This window comes from Myodes glareolus, chromosome 17 (assembly GCF_982192425.1).
Source record: "Myodes glareolus chromosome 17, mMyoGla1.1, whole genome shotgun sequence".
NCBI classification, from domain to species: Eukaryota; Metazoa; Chordata; class Mammalia; order Rodentia; family Cricetidae; genus Myodes; species Myodes glareolus.
Window position 1 is genome coordinate 28765336 of NC_142042.1, and position 26094 is coordinate 28791429.

The window sequence follows — 26094 nt, forward strand, 5'->3', positions numbered from 1 at the left end:
TCTCAATAAAATACTGGCAAACCAAATCCAAGAACACATCAAAAAATTATCCATTATGATCAAGTAGGCTTCATTCCAGAGATGCATGACTGGTTCAACATATGAAAATCTATCAATGTAATCCATCATATAAATAAACTGAAAGAAAAAAACATATGATCATTCCATTAGATGCTGAAAAAGCATTTGACAAAATTCAACACCCCTTTATGATAAAGGCCTTGGAGAGATTAGGGATACAAGGATCATACCTAAATATAATAAAAGCAATATACAGCAAGCTGACAGCTAACATCAAATTAAATGGAGAGAAACTCAAAGCCATTGCACTAAAATCAAGAAAAAGAAAAGGCTGTCCACTCTCTCTGTATCTCTTCAAAATAGTGCTTGAAGTTCTAGCAATAGCAATAAGACAACATAAAGAGATCAAGGAGAAGGAAGAAGTCAAACTTTCGTTATTTGCAGATGATATGATTGTGTACATAAGTGACCCCCAACACTCTACCAAAGAACTCCTACAGCTGATAAATACCTTCAGTGATGTGGCAGGATACAAGATCAACTCAAAAATATCAGTAGCCTTCCTATACACAAAGGATAAAGAAACAGAGGGAAATCAGAGAAACTTCACCTTTCACGATAGCCACAAATAGCATAAAGTATCTTGGGGTAACACTAATCAAGGAAGTGAAATATCTATTTGACAATAACTTTAAGACATTGAAGAAAGAGATTGAAGAGGACACCAGAAAATGGAAGCATCTCCCATGCTCTTGGATTGGTAGGAACAGTAAAAATGGCAATTCTACCAAAGGCAATCTATGAATTCAATGCAATCCCCATCAAAATCCCAACACAATTCTTAACAGACCTTGAGAGAACAATAATCAACTTTATATGGAAAAACAAAAAACCCAGGATAGCCAAAACAATCTTATACAATAAAGGTACTTCTGGAGGCATTACCATCCCTGACTTCAGACTCTATTACAGAGCTACAGTAATGAAAACAGCTTGGTATTGGTATAAAAACAGAGATGTTGACCAATGGAATCAAATCGAATACCCGGATATTAACCCGCAAACCTATGAACACCTGATTTTTGACAAAGGAGCTAAAATTATACAATGGAAGAAAGAAAGCATCTTCAACAAATGGTGCTGGCATAATCGGATATCAACCTGTAGAAGAATGAAAATAGATCCATATCTATCACCATGCACAAAACTCAAGTCCAAATGGATTAAAGACCTCAATATTAATCTGACCACACTCAACCTGATAGAAGAGAAAGGGGAAAGTAGACTGCAACACATGGGCACAGGAGACCACTTCCTACATATAACCCCAGTAGCACAGACAATAAGAGCAACAAGGAATGAATGGGACCTACTGAAACTGAGAAGTTTCTGAAAAGCAAAGGACACTGTCAGTAAGACAAAAAGGCAAACTACTGAATGGGAGAAAATCTTAACCAACCCTACATCAGACAAAGGTCTGATCTCCAAAATATATAAAGAACTCAAGAAACTAGATATTAAAATTCTAAATAACCCAATTAAAAAATGGAGTACTGAACTAAACAGAGAATTCTCAACAGAAGAAGTTCAAATAGCCAAAAGATACTTAAGGTCATGTTCAACTTTCTTAGCGATCAGGGAAATGCAAATCAAAACAACTTTGAGATACCATCTTACACCTGTCAGACTGGCTAAAATCAAAAACACCAATAATAGCCTATGCTGAAGAGGATGTGGAGTAAGGAGAACACTCATCTATTGCTGGTGGGAATGCAAACTTGTGCAACCACTTTGGAAATCAGTGTGGCAGTTTCTCAGGAAATTGGGAGTCAACCTACCTCAGGATCCAGCAATACCACTCTTTGGAATATACCCAAGAGATGCCCAATCATACTATAAAAACATTTGTTCAACTATGTTCATAGTAGCATTATTTGTAATAGCCAGAACCTGGACACAACCTAGATGCCCCTCAATGGAAGAATAGATAAAGAAAGTGTGGTACACGTTAGAGTACTACTCAGTGGTAAAAAAACAATGACATCTTAAATTTTGCACGCAAATGGATGGAAATTAAAAACACTATTCTGAATGAAATAACTCAGACCCAAAAAGATGAATATGGTATGTACTCTCTCATTTGTGAACTCTAGACATAAACAAAGGACATTGAGTCTATAGTTCACAATCCTAGAGAAGCCAAATAATAAGATGAACCCAGAGAAAAACATATATAGATCCTTCTGGAAATTGGAAGCAGACAAGATCGCCAGGCAAAAGTTGGGAGCATGGGGCTAGGGGTGGAGGTGGTGTGGGAGAAGGGGAGAGAGGGAGGGAAAAGGGAGAAAGGAAGGGTTGGGGACAGCTTGGGGGAGTGGGAGCGTTGAGATGGAGGAAGGGTGGATATAGGAGCAGGGAAGAAGATACCTTAATTAAGGGAGCCATTTTAGGGTTGGCAAGAGACTTGGCTCTAGAGAGGATCCCAGGTGTCCACGGGATGTCCCCAGCTAGGTCCTTGGGCAGCAGAAGAGAGGGTGCCTGAACTGGCCTTGTCCCGTAGTCACACTGATGAATATCTTGAATATCACCATAGAACCTTCATCTGGTGATGGATGGAGATAGAGACAGAGACGCACATCAGAGCTCTGGACTGAGCTCCCAAGGTCCAGTTGAAGAGCAGAAGGAGGGAGAAGATGAGCAAGGAAGTCAGGACCACAATGGGTGCATCCACCCACTGAGACAGTGTGCCTGATCTAATGGGAGCTCACCAAAGCCAGCTGGACTGGGACTGAACGAACATGTGATCAAATCGGACTCTCTGAATGTGTCTGACAATGGGGGTTGACTGAGAAGCCATTGATAAAGGCACTGGGACTTGTTTCTACCTCATGTACTGGCTTTTTGGGACCCTAGTCTATTTGGATGCTCACCTTCCTAGGCCTGGATGGAGCGGGGAGGGCCTTGGACTTCCCACAGGGCAGGGTATCCTGCCCTCTCTTAAAACCAGAGAGGAGGGTGAATGGGGGAGTGGGAGGAGAATGGAGGAGGGGAATGGGAGGAGGGGAGGAAGTGGAAATTTTTGAATGAAAAAATAAAAATTAAAAAAAGGAATCTCAGAGATTCTACTTATTGACCAGATAATGTCTCAGCTCTGTTATCAAACAAGCATAATGAAGGTGACTGGAAAGCTAGTAGCTGAGAATCCTCCGTAACTGGTGACATGTCACCAAGAACAAAACGAAATTCTGAAGGGTGCCTTCAGAAAATCTGAACGAAAGAAGAGGCATACTTCTTCAGTAATAAGACAAAGTTCACCCTAACCATGGATTTAACTTAAGGAATTCTACCTTCAGAGTTTCATTAGTGTTTGCATTTAGTGTTTTTACATCAGTTTGAGTACCTAATACATCATTGTTCTAAATATGTTTGTTGAATAAATATATAAAATCTGTGGTATTGCTTTCCTTAGCTGGTATTGTGGTTTGAGTGCAACTGACCCCCATAGACTCAGATGTTGGAATACTTGGTCTCCAGTTGGTGGAACTCTTTTGGAATAATTAGGAGATGTGGTCTTGTTGGAGAAGATGTGTCACTGGGAGCAGGCTTTGTGCTCACAAAATACTAATGTGAGCCCTAGTGCTCTCTCTCTCTCTCTCTCTCTCTCTCTCTCTCTCTCTCTCTCTCTCTGTGTGTGTGTGTGTGTGTGTGTGTCTGCCTTGTGGTTGTGTATTAAGATGTGATCGCTCAGCTATTTTCTTTGTTCCACTACCATGTACTCTAACTCTTCTCCAAAACTGTAAGTCAAATTAAACACTTTCTTTTATAAGTTATCTTGATCATGGTGTTTTATAACAACAAAAAAATGTAACGAACAAAACTTGTAGAACAAATTCCCAATAATGCAGTGGCTTAAAATAACCAAAATTTGGGGCTGGGGAATGACTTCATGGTTCAGGGTTCGTGTTCCTCTTTCAGACTACCTGGACTCAGTTACCAGCACTCATATGGCAACTCATAAGCAGTTGTAACTCCACTTCCAGGGAATCCAACTCCCTCTTTTGGCCTTCATGGGCACCAGTCTTGAACATAGTACATATACATAGTACATATACAGACATGTAGGCATACATTCATACATATAAGATAAAAATAAATCTTTAAAAAAATTGGAAACAATTTTTTTTCTATAACATGTGAGGAAGGATAGAGGTCTAAAGTGAGTACTAGCAATCCTAAATCGGTATGTCAGCAGGGCAACACTTCCCATGGAAGCCATAGAGAAGAGTCCATTCCCTGTTCCTTCCAACTTCCGGGGACTGGCAGCAATATTTGGCATGTGGCTGTATCACTCCCATCTATAGGACTTGCGCCTTCAAACCCTTCTCTGCTGTCTTCACCTTGCCTCTGTCTGTGCACAAAATCTCTTGGTCTTCCTTTTGGAAAGGTAGGTCAAGTTTTATTTAGTTCCCATGTTGGTAATACAGAATCAACTCCCACCTCAACATCCTCAGGCAAATCCTATCTACCCAACACTGCTTTTATAGCATGTAAAGTTACATGAGAAAATTCCAGGTTTGGGGATGGGAGGGGTTAAAACAAAGCATTTGAATAGTGTTTTACTTGTCTTTCCATACTTGTAATGGAAATACTAAACAACATGATTCATATGGATTTACATATTTATTTTGGGTAACTTTCAGAGCGTTCAATCCATCATCCCTCACCCTATGCACTTGAGCAGAATATTGTATTGGCAGAAACAAGCTGAGAAGGGGGAGGCTGGCCTTAGGGCTGATAGGGTACAGAGAGGGAGAGACATAGCTCTAGGTCATACATGCATTTCGAAGACATCTCCAGAGAGGCTCCAGCTCCTAATGGTTTCCCAGTCTTCCCAAACAATGCCTCTCTCTCCGGTTAGGAAGAAGGCAGTCACATGAGAGCCTGTGAGAGTCATTCCATTGTCAAACCACACAAATAATAAACTGAAAACAAAGGAGATGCCAAAAAGAGTCCCCAACAGTAAAAGGATATCCCTGTAAGACATCTGGGTGACTTTGATCATTTCACTGCCCCTCAAATCTTTATATCTAAGGGAAACAAAAGTCAGAGACATCGTCACATACTAAAATTAATGTGATAATAAAAGAACTCAAATCAAACAACTAACCTTGATAAGCAGTCATTGAAAAAGTCCAGATCTTTCCCCAGGAGGGAATTATAAAGAATCCATTATTGTTTGTGTGGGAAACTGTCATGGCCCCTGCAGTTCACTTGGCTTCTCTATGGAGTGACAGAGAGTTTAGTAACACCATTATTATTTTTGCAGGCTTCTGCACATACAGAGCAGAGAGGGGAAATCCTTGCCAAGAAGGCTGGAGGAAGTGTGGAGTGGACGAAGTATTTCTGGAGTGCACTTAGAAAATAAAGATAATTCTGCAGTTCTTGGAACAATAAAAATCCGGATTATCTCGTTTTTCTTCTTTCTCTCCTACTCCTCGTCTCATCCAGCTGTGTGCTTCCAGAGTAGTCGCACACATTACAGAGCTCAACAGAAAAGCAGTTAGAATTCTTCAGAGGCACCCGAGTCAGGAGCAGGAACCCGTGGACTGAGAAGTCATTGCAGTTTTGGGATATGGGTATGGTGGTATTATGGTTGACGGTGTATCCCAGAAAATCCTGCCAGAGAAGAATCCTAAAAACAAGGAAAAGGGGTGGCAGAACCCTATCGTTTCAGTGGTGGTCACGGTTCAGTGGATAATTTGGGGGATCGCTTCCTCCATGCCTCTGAAAACCATCTTTCCTGTTCTTTCCCCTTCCTCTTCCTGGTAACCTCCCTTCTTGTTTTTTTTCCTCACCATCCTCCTTCTGTGTCTCCCCATACTGTGCTGCTTACTGGCCAGATTCACTGTTTGCCAATTTATAAAAATTAGATGCGACAGACAGAACACGCAACAGGTTCAGGCTGGAGGAAGTGGTTATCTGGTCCATTTGGTCTTCAAGCAGATAGAGCCTTCCCCAGAGCTGCTGGAGGCGAATGGAAAGCTGCAGGGGTCAGAGTTTCCCCACTGGGTATGAGCACCATGGTGACTCACTCTGTGTGCTTTGACTACTTGTGGATCTCCGTAATTGCCTCCATCTGTTCAAAATGAAGCTTTTTTGATAAGGGGAGAGAGCTATACTTATCTATGGGGATAAGGATAAGCATTTAGAAGGTGGCTAGAAGCTATATTAACTACACAGTAGCATCAGGCTCTTCCCTAAGGTATGCGACCTCTCCAGCCATGGATTCGTATACATTTCCAGCACCAGGTATGAGTTCTTTTCATTTGAATGGACTTCAGGTCTAATTAGAAAGCTGCTGGTTACTCCAAGATCAAGCGCCACTCTTGTACCATTGGAGATACATTGGGCAGTCTAGTCATTGCTGTGGTTCGTGTGCTTTAAAGCTGGGTAGGACTGCTGATAGCTTCTTTCTGTTGGCAGCTTGCATGGCACCTTCTGACATTATATCTGTCAGGGAGGATGCCTAGGTCAATACCAGCTTGATTTTTCCAAGTTCTATCTTGGTATCTTCAGCAACTGGGTCTTACCTTGCTATTCTGGCTGTCAATCAAGATCAATGGCAGTAGCCAATTGTTTGGGAATCACTTAGATCCTCCTAACCAGGAGTTCAAAAAGAATTTTTTTTTGGCCTGGCACTGTGGTTTCTGTTGGACAGACAATGGCTCTTGGAGGGAGCATTATTTCATCATAGGCATAACACTATTAAAACGTGTGTGTGTGTGTGTGTGTGTGTGTGTGTGTGTGTGTGTGTGCGTGTGTGTGTGTGTGTTTGCTAGATTTCCATATATGTTATGATAAAGACTATGGCCAAAGCAACCTGGGGAGTAAAGGGTTTTATTTGACTTGCCTACCCAGAGTCACAGTCCATCCAGTAAAGCTGAGGTAGGAACTGAATCAGAAGCCATGAGAAGCACTGCTTAATGGCTTGCTTGCTCCTATCTTAATGGGCCTTTCCACTTCAATTGTCAATCAAGAAAATGCCCCACATTTATCTATTGAAGGACATATGGGTTGCTTTCATTTCCAGGCAATTGTGAATAGAGCAGCAATAAATATGACTGAGCAAGTATCTGTGGTATAGTGTGTCAAATCCTTTGGGCATATGCCACAGGATGGTAACACAGGAGATTTATTTTTAGCTTGTTGAGAGTTTTCTACAGTGATTTCAATTTCAACTAATAAATAGATGATGAAAATATGATACAATGCGCCATAGAATATTATCCAGCTGTAAGGAAAATAAATCATGATATCTGCAGGTAAATGGCTAGAACTGGAACACATTATACTGGGTGAGGTAACCCAGTCACAGAAAGACGAATGCCACGTGTTCTCTGTCGTCTGTGGCTCCTAACTCCAAATCTTCAGCTGTGGGCAGATAACCTGGAGTAACCACAGAGAGTAGAAAAGTAAAAAGGCATCCCTGGATGTGTGTGGTGGGGGGATAGAGACGGATTGTGGGATACAACTAGGGAAATGGGAAAAGTGAAGGGGAGCTTAATTAAGGAGGAGGAAGAGAGGCCAACATAGGAGAGGAAGGGAGGAGGGTAAAACAACAGTAAGGATGTCCAAAGGCCATAAGGAATCATATTGTTATTTATTTACCTAAAATTACAAATAATACATGTAAGTGGCATATACTTATACACACACACACACACACACACACACACACACACACACACCCAGACACACGTTTTAATGGTGTTATGCCTATAATAAAATAATGATTCCTCCAAGAGTCATTGTCTGTCCAACAGAAACCACAGTGCCAGGCAAAAAAACAAAAACAAAAACAAAAACATTTCTTTTTGAATTCCTGGTTAAAAGGGTCTAAGTGATTCCCAAACAATCGCCTACTGCCATTGATCTTGATTGACGGCCAGCTGAAGATACCAGAAAAATCAAGCTGGTGTTGACCTGGAAGCATCCTTTCTGAAGGCTAGCTCCTATAACATCAGAAGGTACTGTGCAAGCTGCCAACAGAAAGAAGCTATCAGCAGTCCTACCCAGTTTTAAAGCACACAAACCACAGCAACAACTGGACTGACCGATGGTAGTTCTAGCTACCAAGAGTCATAGACTGTCTATCAAATACCCTAATACCAGGCACAAGAAGCCTTCTTTTGAGTTGTTGGTCAGGGGAGTTCAGGAGACTTTTCCCAAGTTGGAAGCTCTTGTTGCCCTTGGTTGCCTCCCAGAAACTGACAGTAAGTCGCTGTTCTTGAAGACACCACATCTTTCAGACGTAGGACTTGTAGAAAATGAACTGGATCAAGTCGGTTCTGACCTAAAAACCTTCCCCTAAAGGCCTAGATTTCCTAGCACCAGGAGGCCCCCTGCAAATTTTCAAGGGAGGGAAACAACCAATAGCTCTAGCTGCTGGGATGTCCGTGAACCGCAGCAATGATCAGCATGGCAAGGCCACGCTTAAAGTGTAACAGTGGCATTCGTGTCTCAGCAGTAACCCACAGCTCTTCCGTTTGGACAAGGCCTGCTCAACAGAGGGACATCATGCACGGTATTGGAAACCTTGCCATCTACACCATGCAACTGAGATCACGAATTTTAGGTGGGAATCTAGTACTTCCGCTTACTTAAGCCAGTATCACTCCGAGCTTCATTCTAAATACTTATCCTTGTACCCACAGGGTAGATTTCATCCCTTAGCAAAGAAACGTCTCCTTGCAACAGAGACTACAACATAAAACCACAACTGGTCCATGCGCAGAGGACAAGTAGCTGTGGGGTGCTCAGTCCCAGCAGACACATGTATACTACAATTCCTGTACCTAAAACTTGGGAACTATGGGTGAAGACGGGGCAGAACCATGGCAAGAGGCCAGAGGAGCAGAAAATCTACTGTGAGTTTTTTTTTTTAGAAATAATAGAGAAGTTATAAGCATGAAGTCTCAACAACATTTCTGCCTTAGCAAGACCTGAACAAGTACACTAATAGACGTGTTAACACCAAAGGGGACAATCTTATGGTGTCTCAACCCTGAACAAAGAACTAAAGGCAACTAAGAGATGCTGAGACCAAGAGAAGTAGCCTTTCCCAGTGTTATTCCTTTGATCTCTGGTCCCTTTAAGGGACAAGCCACACCCACTCCCAGTGACCTCTGACCTCTTGTCGCCATCTTTAATCTTTCTTTTCTGTTCTCTCTCTTGGCGTGTGCACACGTGTCTCCTCTCTGTCTCTCTTTCTCTCCCTCTCCTTCTCCCTCTCCCTTTCTCTCTCTGCCCCCTCCCTTTCTCCTCCATAACCCCCTGAATAAATATTTCAATCTTACTCTACATGTGATGTCTATCCAGTCTCTGCCTCCTGTCTGCCTGCCATGTGTCTGCTTGCCGCCGCACTGGCTGCACCCAGAGTCTGCACCGCCTGCAGTCTCTCCTGGGACGCAGGAACCCCGCGGATCTCAGGCAGGGTGCTGTGGGGGGAGGGGCACGCTAGCATTTTTTTTAAAAGAATATTACTCAGGGTGAACCTCCTTGAGTTATCCGATCCCAAGTGGTCAGTCCTGAAATAATAAACAGGAAACATTACACAGGCTGAGCAGACTGTGCTTCCATGCTTAGAAAGATGCCAAACCAGGGCAGTCTTCCTGGTCCTTGGGTTCTCACAGTCTCTGCCCTCTCTACCTCTGTTTCCCGAGGTTAAGATACAGGGGGCACTGGGAGAAAGAGCTCTAGAGAGAGGGGTAGCTGGACGCAGGTGCTGTGAAGGGGCAAGAAGGAAAAGAGGGTACTTAACTAGGGAGAGGGGAGCAGGGGTGATCAGAGAGACTGTGAATGAGGAAGGATAAAGAGCAGCAAGGATGTATGAAAAGCCACAGACATCAATTATTTTATGAGCTTACTTTAAAAAACACAAATTTCTCTCTTTCTCTGTCTCTCTGTCTCACTCTCTCTCTCTCTCTCTCTCTCACACACACACACTATCCTGTTTGCTTTTTTATGTCAATCTGGCAGAAAAAAAAAAATAGAGTCATCTAAAAGAGGGAACTTCAATTGAGAAAATGCCCTAATCAAATTGGCCTATAGGCAGTCTTGTGGGCCATTTTGCTTTCTTTTATGTTTATTTTTTTAATTTTTGAAATTAAAATATACCTACATCATTTACTCACTCCCTTACTTCTCTCTAGCCTTTCATATATACCTCCTTGCTTTTTCTCAAATTCATGGCCTCTTTTTCTTTAATCGTCGTTGTTGTTGTTGTATGTGTATATATGTATGTATATTTGTGTATATGTATCTGTGTATGTGTGTTTGTTGTATATGTGTGTATATGTATACATTTGTTTGTATATGTCAACAAAATTTATAGAAGAGGGGCTGGAGAGATGGCTCAGCAATTAAGAACACTAGTGTCTCTTCCAGAGGATCCAAGTTCGATTTCCAGCACCCACATGGCAGCTCATAACTGCCTGCAACTCCAGTTTCAGGGGATTCGACACCTTCATACAGACACACATGCAAGAAAAGCACCAATGAACATAAAATTAAGAGTTACAGAAAAGGCCATGAATTTGAGATGTGGACATGAGAGGTGTTAGAAGACAGGGAAGGGCAGAAATTATGCAAACACTGTGCTTTCGTACATGAAATTCTTAAAAAGATTAATTTTAAAGAACACAGAGTAGAACAGGGAAGGGCGGGGCAGGGTGAGTCTAGAGTCTGCAGTGTGCATGGAGAACTCACACGCACCTCAAATACAGGGGTGTCTTCTTAACTCTAAAGCCACAAGGTCAAAGTTGACCATGAGGGATATAAAATTTACTTCCTTGATAACAGTAACACTCTTAGCAATTTGGCGGGAAACTGTTTCCTAAAATAACACAACCCTGTGCACAGATTCTGCTTCTTTTACGGGGAAGCCAGCTTATGATTTTCTGTCTTTGTTTTCTTGAGCCATGAGTAAGGCTGAGATTAACTGACAGATGTCAAGGGCCAGCTGAGTTGGCTACACTGGTGTTCATTGTTGCTAGGAAGTTTTGGTGCGGTCCTAGCATCAGGTGAGGAGGCAGCACCCACGCAGAAATGATCCCATAAACCTCTGTGGAATATGAAATTCTTTTGTTGTTGTTATTTTTCCGAGACGGGGTTTCTCTGTGTAGCTTTGGAGCCTGTCCTGGAACTAGCTCTTGTAGACCAGGCTGACCTCGAACTCACAGAGATCTGCCTGCTTCTGCCTCCCGAGTGCTGGGATTAAAGGCGTGTGCCACCACTGTCTGGCTGGAATACAAAATTCTTGACCCTAAAAGAAAAGTGTTTGCCTAAGCTCCCACTGAAAAAGAGAGGCGCTCACTAGCTAGGTGTCCTGTATCATGGTGAGAGTCTGGCCTCAGGCGACTGGTGTAAGGAGGAATGATCCAGAAGTTTTTCTCCTGCTCAAGCCTAGATAAGATTCCCAGCTCTGGCCTAGTCATTCCAGTCTTCCCTGGAATTTGAACTGATTTTTTTTTATCTTATCTTTATTTTATTTCAACACTTCTGGGATATTATAGCTACAAACTCTTCCCTGTGTGAGTTCTTGGTTCTCTCTTCCTCTTTTTAGCTTATTGAGTCATTAAGCAATTGGCAAGCCTTTATTGTCAGCCGGAGAACAGAACCTCAACTTTGTACTCCAAATGGAAGATTATCTGTATTGTTAAAATGTCCTGGAAATATGGGTTGAGGACCCACAGTAAATGGCTGTTTACCTTGTCCACTGGCCAGAACCTAATAAGTGGGAACCGGTCAGGGTGACCCTTCCTTATTATCCCCGTCATTTATCACGAGGCTATCCAATACAGATGATTTAATCGAGGTGGGGGATGATTCACTGATCTCCCTGCAGGAAGAAATCCTTGCACCAGCGGCTGCCTTCATTCTCGCTGTGAGTGGGATAAGGGCTGAGAATTCTCCTAGTCAAGAGCCTCTGGCTGCAGACCCAGTCCTCCCTTGTCAGTGAAGGGAAGGAGAGGAAGAAATTGTTGCAGTCGGAAGAAGTGTGGAGTTACGGAAGTGACCCTGCTGTGGTGACCGTAGAAGTGTCTAGTGCCCTTGCTTGCTCAGCTGGCCCCCTCATTGGTCTGGGTTTTACCTCTGTCAGTTAGGCAACCCTGATATGCTGATCCTGACTGAATAAAGATATCTGGGCTTTAACGGGACCTGAGGCATGTTTCATTTCTTCTAGAGAAAGAAAATACATTTACGTAATGAATTCCTTTTGGAGTTTCAAGCAGCGTGGCCATTCTCAGGCCTCTTGCGGTGATCTTCCACCTCAAGATCTATGATCTCTGGCAGGTCAGAGCACAGACTCAGACCTGAGATGAGACACTGTGTATCCAGACAGGGCAGAATTTATGGAAATATACATGCCAGCTGGCCTGAAATAAAAATAATGCTTCAAGATTAATGTAATTATGTGTACATTCTTTCAAACAGTATTCCTCTTCGTTTTTCTAATATATTTAAGAAAATTTGATACTCATCTTACCTTTTGCTTTAGGAGACATACTTCAAAATGATTGACCCATCCAACATTTAGTGAAATCTCAAATGATTTTTATAATAAAATGGAAAAGGGGAATTCGCAAGCAAAAATGCTGATTTACCATCGGAAACACAAAGTAAACAAAGAAAAAAAAGATGCTTCAGAATATGAAATTAATAGTTACAAGAAGAACCTATAATTTAGAAAACATAACTCTTCCATTCTTTGTCTCAACATCATTTCATGAGAAAATTCCACAAATGTTAGAGATTAATGTTCTATTTTGACATTAAAGGGTTTCATCTCTTTCTAGTGTTTGTTTAAATTTGAAACTTAAAACTATTCTAAATTTGAGATTTAGAATAGTCTAAAGTAGCTTTTCTCAGAATGTGTTCCGTGGAAGAACACAAGTTCCCAATAAACAAGCAAACAAACAAACTATTCAAAAGCCAGAGACATAGATCAGCAGAGGACCCTTCGGTTCTGAGCCCTGACATGTCAGTCACAACTGTCTGGGACTCCAGGCTCAGGGGATCCGACATCCTCTTCTGCCTCTTTGGGCACCAAGTACACACGTGGTGCCCAGACATGCATGCAGGCAAAACACTTCTACACAGAAAAGTTGATTAGGACAGAAAACTAGAAGATCAAGATGGGCGTGGGGAACGAACGGTCACAGCAGCTAAAGTGGGAACTTATTTCATAGCGTGCTTGTTCTCTCTTAGAAGCTCACGTTGTCAGGGTTTGAAGACTCCAAAAAGAAAAAAAAAAAAGAGGACAATAGAGAAGATTCTCTGTGTGTGTGTGTGTGTGTGTGTGTGTGTGTGTGTGTGTGCGCGCATGTACAGATGCATGTATGTTGGGGCCAGAGGAGGACATACTTGGCTGCTGTTTCTAAGGCAGCTGAACACATTGTTTACATCTGATACAGAGTCTCTTGCTGGCCTTAACCAAAAGGCTAAGCTGGGTAAGCAAGCCCCAGGGATATGCTTTTCTACACCTCCCCAACACTGGAATTCCAAGGCTTATACCATCACACTTGGCTCTCTTTTTTCTCTCTTTCTCTTAACGTGGGTTCTAGGAACCAAACTCAGGTCTTTGAACTTATAAGGCAAGTGTTTACTGACTAAGCCATCTCCCCAGCCAGAGATTTAATGTTATCTTACCTTGACCGCGAGGACTGCTCTTTTGAAAATGTTAAGCTTCTTGTAATCATCTCACCTTGAACATTCCTCCTCTTTAGATAAGAAAATCTATACAATGCCATAAATATATGGACCTTCAACTCAAATAACCCATCTTCAGACACCAATTCTGCTCTCGCCAGTCACGTGCCTCTCATCACCGACTTCTAAATGTCAGTCTCGCCTTCTCTAAAATGGGCATCAAAATAGATCCATTTACCTAGGGCTGTGGGAAAGATTTAAATGCCAGTTTCTCTAAAGTACCTTCCACGGCACGTGGTGTGTAAACAGTTACTGAAACCTCTGTAATTATGTTTGTTTTGCTTTGGTCAGCGGCGGCTAGTGTTTGCCACCAAGCTGCTTTCAAGCGCAGACACTGGAAGCCCCCACACATACCTCACTCACGGCCAACGGATCATTGCTAATGGGTAGCACAGGCCAGTGTGGGCACCTGTTTTCTGCTCCATACCTGACTTCCTATCAAAGTCTCCAGAACATACTCTCTTGTGGAGGCAAACTCCGAGACACACAGAGACCCTTCCTTGACTTTCTTTTTTCTCAAACTTTCTGTCTTCTCGCTCACTCTTTCACCTTCTGCAGTCTCCAGGACCAGCAAGTTTCTTTGCCGTTCCCTTTTGTCTCCCGGCTGCCTTCCTTGGGCTATCGGGTCCAGCCAATCTGTCACTGAGTAGCTGAGTGATCCTTAAATTTAGAAATCCCTCCAAGTATGCAACTCCAGGATATGATTTCCACAGAGGGCAGAATTTGAATGTTTACATAATTTGAGGGAAAAGAGAAGAAACAAAACACTTAGCTTCTTTGGCAAGCGACCTAATAAAATAGTGAAATTCAAGAAGCCCTTTGGCTGAGAGAGCCGGACAGCGCACACAACAGGAAGAAGCCCCGGATCTGGTGGCAAAGGTTGTGTTTTTTATCGTAAGCACGCCTCTTAGCCAAAAGCTTTCCCCCTCAAGGCTGCTGACAGAGGTTTGGCAAAATCTCTTCCTCCTGTTGGCCGATAGGCGCAAGCCCTGTTTTATATTTAACTCGCTCCAGAGCAGGCGGGGCCGGCCTGGGGAGCCGCTGTTTATAGAGAGCTGGCCAGCGTTCTCATCCGAACTCCTCCTTCAAGTCCGCTTCCCTCCGGGAGTCTCCATCCCATTCCTTGGTTTCCGGATTCATCCCGGAGTGGTCGGTGGGAACTTGCGGGACTGGAAAGGGACACTGGACACCAGAGAGGTGTGGGAAAACAAAGCCAGGCTGCCAAACCAGGGGACTCCTTCCGATTGGAAAGGAGAGCCAGCTGATGAGAGCTAGTTAAATTTAACATCCTTTCATGTGTGACTTCTGACTTCGGCAGGAAGATGAACTTTGCGGAGGGAGAGCCGTCTAAGAGATACTGCATTCGAGGCAAACATGTGGCCATCATCTGCGGGGTGGTGGTGGCGGTCGGATTAATAGTGGGACTTTCCGTGGGCTTGACCAGGTCGTGTGACTGCTCTGGAGACACTGGGCAGGACACAACCACGGCTTCTTCCACCACCAGCACTACAACCCTGCCTCCCCTGGAGCAGGACATCTGCCCTGCCAGTGAAGATAAGAGTGGACAATGGACAAACTTCAGACTGCCAGACTTTATCACTCCAGTCCACTACGACCTGGAGGTGAAGCCCCTGATGGATGAAGACAGGTACACGGGCACAGTGACCATCTCCATCAGGTTGAGCACTGCCACACGTTACCTATGGCTACACATCAGGGAGACCAAGATCACCAAGCTGCCGGAGCTTGTGACGCCCTCTGGGCGGAAGGTAACAATTCAACAGTGCTTTGAGTACAAGCAGCAGGAGTATGTGGTGGTCCAGGCTGCAGAAGACCTTGCTGCCACCACTGGCGACAGCGTCTACCTGCTGACCTTGGAGTTTGCCGGCTGGTTGAACGGCTCCCTCGTGGGATTCTACAGAACCACCTACACGGAGAAGGGGCAAGTCAAGTAGGTGCTGTGCCTCTCTGACCTCAGCTTCTGCAACCTCTGTTTTCCTTTCCTCTTTGCTTTCCTTCTCTTATTTTGTTGGTCTGACCCCTGTCTGCCCTTGGTTTCAATTCTGCTTGTTCATCGGAGAGGCAAAAATGTCTTGCCTTACTGTATTTTGAAATTCTGTCACCAAGCTTGAAAGTCGTAAGTGGAATGACGTGTAGAGAAGCCTTGTACTTTTAGGAGTCTTTTCCTAACTACAGCAGTGTAGAGCACCACTCACCGCATCCTACATGTAACATCCATGCAAACTACCTCGGGTCTTTATGAAGGTATCTATTTGGAAATTTTTGCTACTGATATTTTGGGGGATACATCACTACAATTTTACAAGGAGTGACAATTTCATTTGAAATGATAATTGCATTAAATGTCAATTGTTATTTCTTGCAATGTCCCGGCAAAGGCTCTTACTGAAAACTAGACAAGATCTGACATGTTCTTAGGTGTTCATCCAAGAAGAGAAGCCTAGCTGTGTCTTGTGGTCGTCTGTGCTCAGAACCACTTTCTCCCCAGGTTCACAGGGAATTCTGAAGACACATACCCGTGATGGGGTATGGTAAGTCTTGGAGCTGCCAGCTATCACTTAGCCTGTGATAGTAACACTAAGCCTTTACAACATAAAAGATGGTCACAAATGTTTTTTTTCCCCTGCAGCACTCCAAGCAGAAGTGTTTATAATACACATTAAATAGTTATAATAAGACTAATATATATTTATTCTTTCTAATCTAATCATTATCTTTCTATCTGATATTCACATAAATCGGTGAATTTTCAGATCTCAGTAAAAGGTATGAAGGCCTTCCTTGAACTTCAAAGCCCTCACAAGGCCGGGGGCCCAGACTACACTACATCTGAGCCGTCACTGAACTTGACCCTGCATGGACATTTGCCTGCACAGATTCTACAGAGTTAAATGACTGAAAAATTTTAAATCAAGAATGGGAGCTGGGGCCAGTCCTCTGTGGATCCCTTTCCTCTGTTGTCTGAAGCATCTTGCAGAACAAAGCAAAATCTCTCTGTCAAATTTCTTTCAATTGTTTAACCAGAGGGGCTCAGAGAGTAAGAAATGTTAAACCAACTTTGCATTGTTCTGTGGCACGTGGATTAACTGTGGAGAAAGAATAATTGAAAGAAAACATCAGGGGGATCGCATAGATCTACGATGCTAGCAAACTCATTGATTTTTTTTTCTATTTTTAAAAATGACAGCATAGCAAGATCTAGAAACAGTTTCACAGCCCAGCGGTAGCACCCACTAAGGTGTTAAACTGTATTTTAATACTTCCCTAGGCAATCAAAGTTGAAACTGTTACATTTATATACCTGTATCTATCCGTGTGGATTTTAAAATTTAATACATCATAAACTTTTCTTTTATCTTTAAATATTTACAAGAATCCGATATTACAGACTGTGCACCATTTCATCTTATAAATGCCCTGAGTCTCTCAGCTCCTATTGCTGGACACGGGTGCTGCTTCCAGTGTCTTATTATTAATTATTAACACATCAGAGAAGGACGTCGCTGTAAATACACCTTTATGTGCCCATCTGCTCATTTCCCTAGGTTGTCTATTGTCCTGAAAGGTGAATTGCCAGGCCAAGGGTACAAGTATACCAAAAAGAAAACAAACCACTTTTAACACTTGAGTTTCTTTATGCATGAATAATACAGTCATTGCAGTGAACCTAAAAGACAAAACAGTGAAAGTTTAAAAAGGAAACATTCACCAAGGAGTTGACTTGTAATTTGGCATTCTTCCACTAAATGACATGCTGGACACACGCTTTGGTACCATAGACATAATGTAATTCTTCCAGCTTTTCCATTTCGTAGCTATTTCAGTTGCTCACACACAACGTAAGGAACAACCTTATAAACAATCACTTTTGACTCTCTCTGGTTTGAGCTTTCTGGTGTTTTTCATAACACCGATAAGGGTGAAAACTGAATCTTTGATATTATGGTGGGGTTTACGTAGTGGCAAATGAGAAGATGAAAGGCCAGAGAAATCAGGATGGGAAGAAGAAAGCGATTTTGTTGGTGGGGTATATATACAGAAGCAGACTTAGAGCTAACTTGTGGGAGGACAGTAGAGATAACTTTGGAGAGAGTGGAAAGGGTCACTTTGGGGACAAAGGAAGAGTTAGTGAGGGTCACACAGGTGTTATGGATGGCGAAAGACAGAAAGCTCCATCCATGCAGAGGATACTGCAGATCAGGGTGGAGAGGAAGGCAACGCAGATGACATCAAGAGGACCCATGGAGGAAAACAGCTTGAAGGGAAAACAGCTCAGGCCTGCTTGTTGACTGATGAGGAAGGGAGGGCAGCAGTTATGGGTCCAGGATGCTCAAGATGTAGCATCCGGGTGGTGGCCCTACCTTTTAGTGGATGCTGGAAACACAAGGAGTTGGTGTCGAAGGAAGGAGGGTTGGTGTTGAAGGTCAGTGTGAGACCTGTTGAAGCTTGTTAGACACACCTAGCAGGAATTTGGGGAAACACCTCTGAAGCCAAATCTAAAGTTTACAGTATGATTTAGTAGCTGTGTGAAAACAGTGTATATGTGGGAAAATATATTATCGCACACAAATGTGTATCCTCCGTCGTCAGGTTTGGATCTCGAAATGTTGGCTCTAGTCAGATGATTCTCAGCTCGTGGAAAGTTATCAGTACACAGTGAGATTTAGGAGGAGGTCTTGTATGCGTGTTGTGGGGCTCGTGGTCCTTCTTTACTTCGGAAGTGAGGAAATTTTACCTGGCCTTGACTATCTTCCGCATAAAAAGCAACACAGTTTGGAATTAAATAATGGACTGGTTTATTCAATCCACCATGCAACTCCACCCTGAATCAACCGAGCAGCTCGTGTGCATGACGTGGGAACCCTTAATAGCCTATAGATACAGCGCTGGTAGTTACTACCCCTACAGCAGAAGCCCACCACCACCCCGGCTTAAGGGTTTTAGCCAGATTATGCTGTGTGTCTTGCTGGCTCACGTTATTAAATTGCTGAACATAGCTTGGAAGTCATTCTTGGGAATGCGGTTACAGTGACTGATAAGCTAACACAGTTGTTTGTGGTTTTGTTTTTTAACGTTGATTCAGAGTGGCCAGGACTGAGAGTGATGGCGTTGCTTCTCCTTCTATAACTTTCTTGAACGCGTGCTGGTTTGATGCAGTCACGGAAGGCGACGGAGGCTCTCCCTGATGGCAAGTTAATAAGCTACAAGGAGTAAGATTTAAAGTCCAGTGAGTGGCTCATTTGCAGGGCGCAGGGAGGCCCCCTAGAGAAGGGGTTTGCTCAGCACATTTGCCTGGTGTAATTAATTATTCAGAACATTGCGGAGTCACTGATGAGTATCGGCTGCGGTTCTCCTCACTCATTTGCAGTCCAGCTCAGATTTTTAAAATGACTTTTAATTGCGAGATAAAGATCGTGATCTAAAATCTCTTTATAGTGCTATTTTATATATCTTGTTTTTAAACTTGCTTAGCATTTAGGAAACTCTGGTGGCATTTCAAAGAGCTGGCCATCTATCAACAGAGTTTTCTGAGTTCTTCAGTAGACCATCAAAGAAACAAGAAATAAGTTAGCTTTTCTTGTTGTTGTTGTTTTGGTTTATTTGTTTGTTTGTTTGTGTTTGTGTTTTTTGAGACAGGGTCTCACTGTGTAGTTCTGGCTCTCCTGAAACTCACTATGTAGACCAGGCTGGCCTCAAACACACAGAAATCTACCTCTTCTTTCCAAGTGATGGAATTAAAGGCATACCCACCATGCTTGGCACAACTAACTGAGCTCCTCCTGCCTCCCCCCACCCCCAGTGCTGGGATTCAAGGCATGCACCATCATTGTCTGGCTGAACCTAGTTTATCTTTACTGTAAAATCCTTTTAAGCCAAAAATGGAGGCAGGCTGTTTCATCCCATTTTTATAATCCCAACACTGGGGCAGCTGAGGCAGGAGGATGAGGAGTTCAAGGTTCACCTGAACCACCCAGCATGGCCCAGTCTCAGAAAGGCAAAGAAAGCATAGTTTATCTAAGGGACTAGCACTAAGGGGTTTGTTGGGCACTATTATACACATTTCAAAGGCATCACTTCGTGAGATGATCCCTAAGGTGTGTCAGGCAAGATTTACCTGGGAAGGACAGTACACACCACCTGAAGACAATAAATCAGGTGTGACTCACTGAAGGTCACATGTGGGAAGATTAGAATTAAGAGTAAACTAATTAAGATAAGAATAGAAGCTTGGAATTTTTCCTCTTAAGAGAGTTTTTCCTCTGAAATCACAGGGCTCTTGCATTTGGACGAGGAGGGGGAAGGGGAAGAAAACTCAGTACATATTTTGCTTGCCTGTTGGCAATTAATATCATTCACTTTGCCTATACAGCCAGGTGATTGTGTCAGACTCAGTGTGACAGTTGAAAAGGCTCCGAGGCCGAGCAGACCCACTGTGCGGGGGACACCTGCAGCTCTCTGCACAAGCAAGAGTTAGAGTCGTCTAAATTAGGAGAACAACTGGTCAGAGACCCTTTTAAAGAGGAGTGTGACAGGATTAAACCAACCTTCTTCTCTTACTTGGCTTCTCAAGAGTTTATACTCTAGCATCTTCCAGAAAACTGACGTTTGTAAAACCTACACAAAATGAATGACTGTTGCCCGGAAGGGCAGTTCCACTCCCTGCTTACTTTGGGTTTTTGTGATGTGCTTGCAGGTACACACACACACACACACACACACACACACACACACACACAAACACACGCACAAAGTCTATCACTTTTCTGACATTTCTGAGGAGGACTAAACTGCAACAAGATTGTTCCTTTTTTCTCCCACTTCTGGGTGGGGGCGGGAGGGTGGGGACTCAGAAGTCAAAACAACTCAGAAAGGAAAAGGAATCTGGGCAAGCAAGGGTTGTCCCTTGCTGCTTCTTGTTATGAGGTCTTTGAGGCATTCTTTGTAGACTGATGTATTTACAATCCAGAATAATCTACAAAAGGTATAAAATTAAGATTTATTGCAGGACGTGGTAGCACATGCCTTTAATCCCTATAGAGGCAGAGGCAGGTGAATCTCTGTGAGTTCAAGGACAACCTGGTCTACACAGTGAGTTCTTGGGCAGCCAGGGTTATACAATGAGACCCTGTTTCAAAAAACAAAATAAAACAAAGCGCAGAGAAATTTCAGCTTACTGAACTGTTAACACCACCCTAACCAATAATCAGTCTGTTGCAGAACAGACTCTTAGCTAAGGCTTTTCTTAGATAACTTGATTTATAAAAAAGAAAAACAAGCAAGAACAGCAAGAAGAAAACCACTTCAAACTTACAGAAATGCTACAAGAATGGTATTTGGAACATCTAAAAATAATTTACCAGATTCACCAATTATTTACATTTTGCCCCCTTTGGACCCTCTCTTCTCTCTCTCTGAAGAACTCATTTACATGTTGACAACAGGGTATATTTCTCAAGTACAAGGCATTGTCTAACAACTATACAGCAGCTTAAAAAAAATCAAAGAATGTAGCATCAATCCAATTATGTAACCCAGGGTTCAAAAGCAGTCTTCTTCACTTAACCCAGTAATGGCCTTTCAGTTCTTTCCTATATCCTATCTTGGAAGTGTGTACAGCACTCTAAGTTCCTTCAAGCCCAGGTTTTCCCCCAACCTTTCTTCACCTTTTTCGATGTCAGCAGTTCTGAAGGGGGACGACCAGTTATTGGAGAATGCCCCCTAAGTTTCCATTTGTGGCTCTTTTTAATGATCTTTTAAAAATGCCAGAGCACCGTTTAGATTAGAGTATCAGGGAAGGGAGGCTGTGACCTGCTCAGGAGGTGGTACAACTGCTTGTAAGTCAGTTATTGTTGCTGATGTTACCTTTAAACCGGGCCCTTCAGGTCATTTCCAACGGCTTTCTCCAGAGTGGGAGTGATGGGGTTTACAGGTCATTTTTCCAGAGAATATTTGAAACACGCAAATACATCTCCACCCAATTCTTTTGGGTAACGAATCTTCTGAAGATTTTCTGAATCTGGTAGTCCTTCTAAAAGTATTGCTCTCTAAGGGCTTGGGATGGATCTCATGGGTAGAGTGTGTGCTCAGTGTGCATAAACCCGAGGTCAATTTCTAGCATTGCGAGAGAAAATGTCTATAATCTACTTAAAGAAGAATTTAAATCAAACTCGCAATCAAAGAGAGAGCTCATGGGCTGTCCTAACCAGCTGCCCTGCTGCTGGGATAAATACTGACCAAAACCAACTTGAAGAAGATTGGTTTGGGTTATGCTTTCGTGTTACAGACCGTCAAGGTCAAAAGTCGAGGGAGAAACTCAAGCTGGGGATCTGAAGTAGAAGCTGAGAGAGAAACCATGGGGGAAAGTTACTGAGTGACTTCATCTCCACAGCTGGTGCAGCACCACCCATAATTGGCTGAACCCTCAAGAAACTGCCCCACAGACACACCCATAGGCCAGTATCATGGAGGTGATTCCCCAATGAAGGAACTCCCTCTTCCCACACGACTCTAGTTTGTTAAGTTGGAAAACTCTAACCAGAACAATGGCTCGGTTCACCCAAAGGTCCTCGTTGGCAAGTCTGATGGCCTGAGTTTGATCCCTAGAATTTACGTGGTGGAGGGAGAGAGCTGGCTTCAGTGGCTGTCCTCTGTTCTTCACACTCTGCCACAGGGTGCCCACCCCACCACACACACCATAAATGAAATGTTAAAAAGTGGTTTTAAAAAAAAAGAAAAAGAAAGGGTCCATGTTCTTCGTTTATACAATGAGTTGTAGTCCCATTCTGTTGATTTTGGTGTTTCAGTTCCCATGGGTTTGGCAAGTAGTAATCCTGTCAAGAAGACACCTGTGTCCTTTTGACTTATTCCCATGATTCTTTGAGTATTTCTTACTTTCTTGGTGTGACAAGATGACCTGGGTGATCATGGACTTCTTACCTAGCCTAGAAGCAACTAACTCCTTTTCTAAGGAGCCCTGGTTCCTGTTAGGAGAGAATTGCATTTGGAACTCATCATCTGGGAGCAGAATAGTGTTTGTAATGTATATTATTATTATGAGTATGGTGTGTGTGTGTGTGTGTGTGTGTGTATCTGTCTGTCTGTCTATAAGGATAGGGCATAATAGCACTTTCAGAATAAATGAAAAGTTCTAATAATTTAGCTTTTTTGTTGTGGTGATGGCTTTTTTTTCTTTTTGTTGCTCTTTTTTTTAAATGTGTGTGTGTGTGTAGCTCTTTTGTTGTTGTTGAGACAGGGTCTGCTGTGTACCCCAGACTAGCTTGAAACTCAAAGTAACCTTCTGTTTTCAGCCTCCCCAGTGTTGGGATTACAAAGGTGAAACTTTCCTCCTGGCTCTTTAGCTTAGAATTGTGATGCAGCTTCTTTAGTTCACAAGAACACATGTTACCTTTGTTCAGATTATTGGTGATGTCAATCAATGTTACCTTGCTTCTATTGCTTTATTTGCTGTTCTTTCCAACGAGCAAATATATGATCATATTGTCTTTCTGTAATATGCTTATATATGTGTGTGCATATATATGTTTATATATGTGTGTGCATGTATATATGCTTATATGTGTATGTGCATGTACATATGCTTATATATGTGTTGTACATATATACATATAAAGTTTGAAAATAGTATTTTCACGTTGAAAGTCTAGAAATGTTAAACATTAACAGTTTGGAGAATACATGTGCCTACTAATGACCCTCAGGAATGCTGCTGTCTTTTCACGAGTGGGCTTTTTTAATTTTAAAAACTATGCAGACGATTGCACCCAGGACCTTGCACATCTCAAGTGGATGGTTTACCACTGAGCTATTTCCTCAGCCCTCAAAATGGGGCTTTAGACCAGGCTGATATTTCCCTCACTAGGGAGAAGGCTCAGCATCCATTTTGTCTGAAGATGAATAGTTCAGTCCTTGCTGTAGTGTAAACATGGAATGTGCCAGCGGGACGGAAGGAGGGGTGCGAGGAGATACTCCTCCACTCTGTGAAAGGACACACCTGCTCACAGCTCCCCACACAGAAACAGGACTCTGGGTGTGCATGTGTTTGTCTCCTTGTGGCTCAGCGGCTTTGGGTAGGGTACCCTCAAAATTCTAAAAGCCCTTTGACAGATATTTGATAGTCTTTCAGACGGCTCTCGTGAAAAGAAACAGTAGTTGTTATAATAACGTGGCTCATGTCTCTTAGAGCAATAGAAACACAGGGAATGTCAGAAGCAGCAGCATGCATTGTGTCTGTGTTTATTCCTAAGGAGCATAGCGGCCACTGACCACGAACCAACTGATGCCAGGAAGTCCTTCCCTTGTTTTGATGAGCCCAACAAGAAGGCTACTTACAATATAACCATCATTCACCCCAAAGAATACTCAGCACTTTCAAATATGCCAGTAGAGGTGAGTATTTTTTTTTGTTTCTGCACATACACTGTTTGCAACACTACTTGACCTGCCTAATTCACTATGGAAGGGAACTCAGAATCCTAACACTAAATGAACTATAGCTATTACAGACTAAGAATTCCCTTTAGCAATCCTTTTTTCTTTGACTCAAGGAAATTGTCAGTTTATAGCATCACATCCAGTAATAAAGTCACCTTGAAATTTTTAAGAAAGAATATATACTATACATATAGACTGACTGGGGGCTCTGTTTAACTAAACACATGCACACACACACACACACACACACACACACACACACACACACACACACAAAATCCATGATGCTCTTAAAGTGGCCATACTCACTATTTAGACTTTTCAGTTTAATACAACTGTCTTTTTTTGTTGTTGTTAAAGCTATTTTAAAAAACCATTACTTCAATTCTTGGTTGTATAAACCAACTCCAAAAAATACCATGCCCATAGATTTTCCTCCTAAAAGAATCTGACAAACATTGAATTCTGCCTGGATACTTGTTAGCACAGGACTCTTTCCTCTTCATAACGGGTGGCATAGTTAGCTAAAAATCATAACCTTGAAGTTAAGGCTTATCATACACATCACATATTTGATGCATAAGAGAACCAGGCTTATTCTACAGTATTACTTGTTCTTTACTTCCCATCTTTCTGATTCACTAGCTGAGCTATTACTTAACCTCATCCTTCTATCAATAAATTGACCCTGGAATAGCACAAACCAAACAAAAAGAGCAAATGTCTGAAGATTAAAATGTAAAAATGTCCCCAGCTCCAGAACCAATCTGTTTATCAGATTTGGTTTCTTTGGGCACCTGAGAAATGAAGTTTGGATAAGAGAAGAAAATGTAAAGGGTAAAATTCAAGTTGGACACGTCAATTAAAAATATATGCTCAGTGTACAGGAGGCACCAGAATGCCTTGGAGCAGATGAGGGGAGATGGACGTGGGAGGAGAAAGAAGGCATCCCGGTCCATCTCTCCTCATGACCTAGTCATCTCAGAAGACTGTGCATCTTTAATTCTGCTAGATTCCGATACTGGCTGGGAGAAGCCTGGTTCTCTGGGTCATTAAGAGATAGACCTAAACTGATGCCGGTGGGCTTTTATTGTGATGTAACTTTTCTGTCGGGAGCATGGACTTAGCCACAAATGGCAAGGATGGTCCCATCTGGAGAGTGGTATAATGGAGATGTGCAGATGTTTAAGCTATGGTAGCAAGAACTTGGCAGGTGCTTAGGGCTGGCTGTTGATTGACGTGGTGGGGGGGGGAGGAGGTGTCGGAACTGGTGTGGATGAAAAAAACCCAGATGGGTTAGCAGTTGTGTCAATCAATGGACACGACTCTGACAGTGGTCACCAGGGCATTGACTTTAGTGCCCATAGTGTGGGTCTTCCGTATAGATGGACAACTGCAGCTGCAAGAGAGAAGCCAACCCTGGTTGTTCACCCAGTAGTTAACCCTTTACACACAGTAAAGAAGCTGCTGTCCAATTAATTCTTTCTTCTTCAAGGCTTTCAGCCTGATCTTCATTAAGGGGTCAAATTTCCCTTAAAAAATGGTCAGCATTGTGTGTGTGTGTGTGTGTGTGTGTGTGTGTGTGTGTGTTTGCAGAGAGATAAACTCCTGCCCACTTGATATGCCAATCAAACTTATTTTCTCCCGAGAAATCTGATACAGTGTACAATTCAGTCACTCCCCAGTCTTGAAAATAAGGTGACTTTTCCTACGGCCTCTTCATCACTCCCGTTTATCATCTGACCCCGGAACTTTGACAATGAACTTTTGAGTAGGGAGCGGGGCTTGTGGTAGTCATTTTTTTGTCTTATTCACGGTTGATCTTACGAT

General features: G+C 42.7%; 1 protein-coding gene across 1 annotated transcript in view; it reads left to right on the forward strand.

Annotated features, from left to right (window-relative positions):
* Window positions 1–14844: 14844 nt before the first annotated feature.
* Window positions 14845–26094, forward strand: part of Enpep (glutamyl aminopeptidase) — a 74692-nt gene continuing 63442 nt past the window's right edge. The window contains exons 1-2 of the mRNA XM_087897584.1: window positions 14845–15742; window positions 24078–24219. Of these exons, the coding sequence (XP_087753710.1) occupies window positions 15114–15742; window positions 24078–24219 (771 nt within the window). The 5' untranslated portion in view covers window positions 14845–15113. The remainder of the gene's footprint in view (window positions 15743–24077; window positions 24220–26094) is intronic.